This window comes from Muntiacus reevesi, chromosome 1 (genome assembly GCF_963930625.1).
Source record: "Muntiacus reevesi chromosome 1, mMunRee1.1, whole genome shotgun sequence".
Lineage (NCBI taxonomy): Eukaryota > Metazoa > Chordata > Mammalia > Artiodactyla > Cervidae > Muntiacus > Muntiacus reevesi.
Genome location: NC_089249.1, coordinates 27,537,047 through 27,544,940, shown reverse-complemented (window position 1 = coordinate 27,544,940; position 7,894 = coordinate 27,537,047). Strand labels below are relative to the sequence as shown.

The window sequence follows — 7,894 nt, the reverse complement described above, 5'->3', positions numbered from 1 at the left end:
AGTGAGAGACTTTATTTTGGGGGGCTCCAAAAATCACTGCAGATGGTGACTGCAGCCATGAAATTAAAAGATCCTTGCTCCTTGGAAGAAAATCTATGACCAACCTAGACAGCATATTAAAAAGCAGAGACATATCTTTGCCAACAAATATCCATCTAGTCAAAGCTATGATTTTTCCAGTGGTCATGTATGAATGTGAGAGTTGGACTGTGAAGAAAGCTGAGCGCCAAAAAATTGATGCTTTTGAACTGTGGTGTTGGAGAAGACTCTTGAGACTCCCTTGGACTGCAAGGCGATCCAACCAGTCCACCCTAAAGGAAATCAGTCCTGAATATTCACTGGGAGTGTTGCAGGAAAGGGAACCCCCTTCCAGGACCTGAAACTGGGCTCTTGTCTAACACTCAAAAGTGAATTGTCCGAGGAGACACATATGCTGACAAAGCAAGAGATTTCATTGGGAAAGGGCACCCGGATGGAGAGCAGGAGGGTCAGGGCACCCAGGAGAACTGCTCTGCCACGTGGCTCGCAGTCTTGGGTTTTTTGGTGATGGGATTAGTTTCCAGGTGGTCTTCGGCCAATCAATCTAATTCAGAGTCTTTTCTTGTGGCGCACGCATCGCTCAGCCAAGATGGATGCTAGCAAAAGGGATTCTGGGAAGGGGATGGGCACGCAGGGTCTCCTTTCAACCTTTCCCGAACTCTCCCAGTTGGTGGTGGCTTATTAGTTCCATATTCCTTATCAGGATCTCCTGTCATAAAACAATTCATACAAATGGTTACTATGGTGCCTGTCCAGGGTGGGCAGTTTCAATCAGTGGGCTTCCCCTAACAGAAGGACTGATGCTGAGCCTGAAACTTCAATACTCTGGCCACCTGATGCGAAGAACTGACTCATTTGAAATGACCCTGATGCTGGGAAAGATTGAAGGCATGAGAAGGGGAGGACAGTGGATGAGATGGTTGGATGGCATCACCGACTCAACAGACATGAGTTTGAGTAAACTCCGGGAACTGGTGATGGCCAGGGAAGCCTGGCATGCTGCAGCCCATGGGGTCACAAAGAATTGGACACCAGGGAGAGACTGAAGTAGTCTGGCTGAACTGAAGTAGTCTGGCTCAAGAGGCCATTCTTTTACTTATTATTGGATACTGCCTCTCTCCTTAAAGAGCATTACTTGCACTAGCTGAAGACTTCCTTTAATTCAAGAAAGTGCAGAAAAGCAGCAACTGCAAAGAAGCAGGGCCTTAGGGTAGACTGCGGACGCCCAGGCCATGTGAGATTCCGCCCTCACCTGCCCTCCAGTAAGCCACATTTCTCCCATCCCTTATGGTCCTTTGCAACTGTCTTCGGACTGACATCTTCGATTTTTCACCAAATCTTTTTGTTTTCTTTCCATTCGTCTCTCTACGCGGGGAGTACTTTCTTGCACACTTAGCTGACTCTGGCCCTGCGTTCGCAGGCCCACGTGCTTCCTGTTTCCCCCTCCCCGGGGCGGGGCGGGGCGGGGCCCGCGGCCCGCGCAGTGGGCCCTCAGCCCCGCCCCTCGACCCGGAGCCGCGCTTGTCCCCTCCCGCTCGCCGTCTTCGCCGCAATGGCGGCCCCCTCGCTCCCTGCGTGGTTGGCTCTGCAGACGCGAGCCAGGACCCTTCGTGCCTTTTCCACCGCTGTGTCTCCCGTGACTGGCGCTCCGAGACTAGGCCCGCGTGAGTGTCTGCCGCGTCGCCTCCGGGCTTTGGGGGCTGTGAGCGGGCGGAATACGGGCGCGTGATGGCGGCTGCGGCGGCGGAGCGGGAGCCACCCTGGGGATGCCAGTACGTCCTCCGTAGCCGGTCACGGGGCCGTCTGCAGGAAAGCCGCGGACCTGGGTGTGCCCCCTGCGCGGTGTCGCCTGGTTCCTGGGGTCAGCTTCCGTGTCTGGTCCTCGGGGCGCCGCGGGCCTGCTCCCCCGCCTTCTGCGTGACCTGCGCTTTCTGGTAGTCTCTCGCAGGGCCAGCGGCTCAAGTCTCTCTGGCTGCCGGTTCTCGTAATATTTGCTGGGTGATGCTGAAGCACAGATATTCCCGACGTTTAAGAGAGGCACACAGATGGCCTGGAACAAGCTACAGCTCTGAATTCCAGGGCTAGCTATGTCACCAAAGGGGGCTGACCTTCATTCAATAGGCGTTACTGAGGTGACCTTCATGAAAGAGAGATTTTAGCGCTGACCGATAGCGTTCTTGCCTTGGAGGAATCTAGTGGAAAAGTCTAGTTGTGGGCAGACAAGGTAGGAGTACCGTGCAGTGTGAGGTGCTGTTGATAGAAGCGTTAATACAGTATGAGGGTGGGAACACCGAGCAGGAACCCTCAAGAGTCAAAAAAGCTCTGTCGAGGGACCGTTGCCAGTCATGCATCTTGTCTTATCCGTGCTATTTCTGTAATATTTCTAATATTCATACTTCTCACTGTCCAGTTTAGGCCACCATATCTCCCTTCTACCATCGTTTCTTTGCTGGTCTCTATTTCTGCTCTTGCTCTCCTACGTTGGATTCTCACAACAGCCAGAGTGAAGTCTGCAAAAAAGTTTGCCACTCCCATGTTCAAAGTATAGAAAAGATTTTTCATTGCTTTGAGATAAACGGTAAATTCCTTAATGCATCATCATAGCACTTAATAGTCTTAACACTTTTTAATCCTTCATTCATCTGTTCATTCTGCAAATACTTAACTCCTACTGTGTGCTAGTTAGCGTTCTAGATACTGGAATATCGCAGGGCCCTTCAGACTTCCCTGGTGGTCCATTGGTTAAGAATCCACCTACCAATGCAGGACAGAAGGGTTTGATCCCTGGTCAGGGAAGATCGCACATGCAGCAGAGCAAGTAAACCAGTGCACCAGCGCACAACTACTGAGCCTGTTCTCTGGAGTCCGGGTGTCGCAGCTACTGAAACCCGAAGACCACAGAGCCTGTGCTCCGAGACAAGAGAAGCCACCTTCGGCAATGAGAAGCCTTCCTTCGCTGCACTAGAGAAAAGCCTGCCCAACACTGAAGGCCTAGTGCAGCCAAAAACAAATAAATAAATGAATAATACTACTAATAAAAACAAGTCCTTCATCTCATGAAGTTTACATTCTTGGTAGGAAATCAGTTTATAAATAGGTAAACAATGTCAGGTGCTATGAAGAAAAATAAAATAGGGTCTTGAGAATTATAGATTGGGGGAATAGAGGCTGTCAGGCAAGACAGGATCCGATAGTCAGGAAAGAACTGCCTGAGGAAGTGCTGGCTGAGCATCTGTGGAAAGAGCCTGTTGGTATAGGGAGCTGAAAGTACAGAAGCTCAAAAATAGAATGAAGTTACGGGTGTGACCAAGAAACAGAAAGGCTGGAGCTAAAGTGAGTAAAGAGAAGTAAAAGATGTCAGAAAGATACGTAATGACCTTATCTGATAAGGCTTGTAGGCATTTGGCTTGGATTTTATTATGTTTGGAATCACACTGGTAGGTTTTGAACAGGAAGTGATGTAATGTGATTTATACTTTTGAAAGATCACTGACTGCTGTTTGGCGAGCTTGGTGTAAGAGTGGGAGCCAGGAGACCAGTTTGAAAGCTGTTGTAATGCTTCCAATGAGATGGTGGTGACTTGGATTGACCTAATAGTGGAGATGCTGGTGTGGTTGGATTTGGGATATATTTTGAAGGTAGCACTAACATGACTCCCTGATGGATTTGATATGGGGCCTTGAGGAAGTCTCAAGCAAGCATGTTAGATTTTTGAGCAATTGGATGAATGGTGATACCATTTACAGGAACTGAAGAAACTGAAGAAAGAAATCAAGAGCTCTGTCTATGGTATGTTTTAGTTGAGATGCCTATTGAATGTATCTCTGACCTTTTATTTAAAATTTTTTTAATTTATTTATCTAGCTGTGCTGGCTCTTAGTTGAGGCATGTGAGATCTAGTTTCCTGACCAGGGCTGGAACACAGGCCCCTGCGTTGGGAGTGCAGAATCTTAGTGACTGGACCATCAGGAAAGTCCCTATCTCTGACATGTTGAATACCCCTTTTCTGGGTGCTCTTTATGCCCTACTCTTAAATTTCAGCCATTTTGAACTTGTTTACTTTGATTTTCCATCTTCTCTTTCACTCTAGAACACTTGTTCTTACTTGCCTGTTCCCCTGGATACCTCCAGCTCATCTTTAAGGTTTTAGCTGAAAGTACACTTCAGGGATATTTTCCCCAATTAATTGACTGAGTTGGGTCCCCTGCTATATGTTTACATTAATATTTATCACTGTTGATTGAAATTTCTTGCTGTGTGTCAGCAAGGACTGTGTGTCTGTTGTTCTTGGCTGCCTTTTGTGTTTCTGGTACACAGTATCACTCAAACAAATTTTTAATGAATCAGTGAATTACTGTTGAGGGGTGAATAAGAATTTATCAGATCAAGGAATGAGGTGGAGAGGGAGTAAAGGACAGAAGCCAGGCAGATGAAAGGGAGACACATTCTAGGCAGAGAGAACAGAAAGTTCAGAGGAAAACTCAAGGGCCTGGTACTGAAAGTCCAGTGTAGCCTAGGCCTTTGTGAAAGCAAGTGAAGCTGGAGACAGTATTTCAGAGTGTGGAGTCTTTTGTGCTGAACTGTCATCATCCTAGCTCCATGTCTTTAGTTTTCTTGGCTAAATGACCCCTAAATAAGGATAATATATTTCATGCTTGTAGTTACTGTGAAGAACAAGATTAAATAAGATAATGAAAAGCATTTAGCTCAGTGTCTGGATGTGTGAAAGTACTGAATATAGTTATTTCATATTATTTTAGTATAGCAAAACATTAGAGAGACATAAGTTGATATTTTAAAAGATACTATATGTAAGTAATTTATCTTGTACAGTTATGTGATTTATTAGGAAAAACTATAATTTTTGTTATTGTTGATGGTATTGTAGCATTGGCAGTTCTTTTTTTTTCCGGCAGTTCTAATTAACAATAGGGACAGAAAACTGAAGGTTATTTTGTGTGTGTGCGTGAAGAACAGAATAATACCAGATATGCGCAAATATATGTTACAACATTTCAAACCAGTTGTCTTTAAAGATGCAAAATACTTATTTCTAACTGGATATTTTAACTTGGGGAAATGAGTGTATTTGACAACCTTAAAAGTTATTAAAATTATATCTTTAGTTGATGAGCTAACTATATCTCATCATCCTGGTGGCTCAGTCTGTAAAGAATCCACCCATAATGCGGGAGACCTGGGTTCAGTCCCTGGATTGGGAAGACCCCCTGGAGAAGGGAATGGTAGCCCTCTCCAGTGTTCTTGCTTGGAGAATCACCATGGACAGAGGAGCCTGGAGGGCTGCAGTCCATGGGTTCGCAAGGAGTTGGACACGACTGAGCAAATAAGCACATGTATTGTCAATCACAGTATATTTTCAAGTAACTCTTGAATTTTCTTAACCTATTTCTGACTTTTCATTTGCATTAAAATGATTTAGTCTCTGAACTTAGAGAAAATGGATTATTGTCTCATTTTTATATTACTAAATAAATTATGTGAGAGTTGTGGGATCATGAACAATGTGGAACAACTCCTTACTAATAAAATTCTCTGCAACTGTTGTGTTGTCTTTTAGCTACAACAGAAAGAACCTCCAAACATGAAAGGCCGCCGAGAAGAAAGGTAAGCAGTTAACGTGCTCTGGTGTAGACATGTGGGTTTCTGATCTAAAGTAAGGCAGATCCTCATTATGAGGTAGAGGGTGCCAATGAGCAGGCTTCGAAAGGGCATGTGCACTGGGTGACCCTCAAAGCCCTGGCTCTAGTCTTTGATTGGTTTTGTCAATTCTCTGAGGATGGATCATCTTTTGAGAGGCAGACTCACTCACTTACTCCCAGGAAATAGGTATATAAACCAGAATAAAAAATTATTTTTAACGATGCCTGAACAGTCAGGCAGCCTGGGACATATTCGTTCATCTAACCAGTTTGGTCTCACCCTGTGGGCATCTTCATGGAGGAATCCAGATTATAAGGTCCCTTCGTTAAGTGTGGATTCAGAACAAAGGCACATTAGTTGGAAGTTAAATGACACCAAATTTGGAAAACTCAGCAGTGACCACGGGACTGGAAAAGGCCAGTTTTCATTCCAATCCCAAAGAAAGGCAATGCCAAAGAATGCTGACTACTGCACAGTTGGACTCATCTCACACACTAGTAAAGTAATGCTCAAAATTCTCCAAGACAGGCTTCAGCAATACATGAACTGTGAACTTACAGATGTTCAAGCTGGTTTTAAAAAAGGCAGAGGAACCAGATATTAAATTGCCAACATCCACTGGATCATCGAAAAAGCAAGAGAATTCCAGAAAAACATCTATTTCTGCTTTATTGACTATGCCAAAGCCTTCGACTATATGGATCACCACAAACTATGGAAAATTCTGAAAGAGATGGGAATACCAGACCACCTGACCTGCCTCTTGAGAAATCTGTATGCAGGTCAGGAAGCAACTGTTAGAACTGGACATGGAACAACAGATTGGTTCAAAATAGGAAAAGGAGTACATCAAGGCTGTATGTTGTCACCCTGCTTATTTAACTTATATGCTGAGTACATCATGAGAAACGCTGGGAGGGATGAAGCACAAGCTGGAATCAAGATTGCCGGGAGAATTATCAGTAACCTCAGATATGCAGATGACACCACCCTTATGGCAGAAAGTGAAGAAGAAGTAAAGAGCCTCTTGATGAAAGTGAAAGAGGAGAGTGAAAGAGTTGGCTTAAAACTCAGCATTCAGAAAACTAAGATCATGGCATCTGGTCCCATCACTTCATGGCAAATAGATGGGGAAATACTTTATTTTTTGGGGCTCCAAAATCACGGCAGATGGTGACTGCAACCATGAAATTAAAAGATGCTTGTTCCTTGAAAGGAAAGTTATGACCAACCTAGACACCATATTAAAAAGCAGAGACATCACTTTGCCAACAAAGGTCCGTCTAGTCAAAGCTGTGGTTTTTCCAGTAGTCATGTATGGATGTGAGAGTTGGACTATAAAGAAAGCTGAGCGCTAAAGAATTGATGCTTTTGAACTGTGGTGTTGGAGAAGACTCTTGAGAGTCCCTGGACAGCAGGGAGATCCAACCAGTCCATCCTAAAGGAGATTGGTCCTGAGTGTTCATTGGAGGGACTGATGTTGAAGCTGAAACTCCCAATACTTTGGCCACCTGATGCAAAGGGCTGACTCACTTGAAAAGACCCTGATGCCGGGAAAGATTGAAGGCAGGAGGAGGAGGGGACAACAGGGGATGAGATGGTCGGATGGCACATCACCGACTCAGTGGAGATGAGTTTGAGTAAACTCCGGGAGTTGGTGATGGACAGGGAGGCCTGGCCTGCTGCAGTCCATGGGGTTGCAAAGAGTCGGACACGACTGAGAGACTGAACTGAACTGAAGTGGCACCATTTATAATCACATGGAGTATTCATTTTCACAGGAGTACTAACTGCTTCCAGGACATGTGCTACACTGGTCTGTTGCTTAGAAGGCTGTTGCCTAGTTTTGCATCTTCGAACCTTCCTTTTGGGTTTAAAGGGAATGCTGGCCATCCCCATCTATCAAATACAGCTTAAAAATAAATGTTAATGTGATTGACTAAGTTATCTTGTAGCTATTCTCTGGGCATGGAAGACATTTCTCATTATGGTCTATTCAGATAGTTTAATCTTAATTTATTTCTGAATTATTCTTTATTTTTCTTATTTTTTGTTTTCCTTATTTCTAATTCTCATTGTCATCTCATGTACTGACTTTCATTGAAGTTTTAAAAATTATTCAAAATATACTGTTACTGACCCCTTCATAAACAATATGCAGAAAGTTTGCTAAAAGACTCAGTAAATAAGAGAT

At 44.5% G+C, this 7,894-nt stretch overlaps 1 protein-coding gene across 1 annotated transcript in view; it reads left to right on the top strand.

The window, feature by feature from the left end:
* The first annotated feature begins 1,540 nt into the window (after positions 1–1,540).
* The window catches only part of MRPS35 (mitochondrial ribosomal protein S35), a 43,958-nt gene continuing 37,604 nt past the window's right edge, over positions 1,541–7,894 (top strand). Inside the window, exons 1-2 of the mRNA XM_065939943.1 lie at positions 1,541–1,703; positions 5,618–5,664. Of these exons, the coding sequence (XP_065796015.1) occupies positions 1,592–1,703; positions 5,618–5,664 (159 nt within the window). The 5' untranslated portion in view covers positions 1,541–1,591. The remainder of the gene's footprint in view (positions 1,704–5,617; positions 5,665–7,894) is intronic.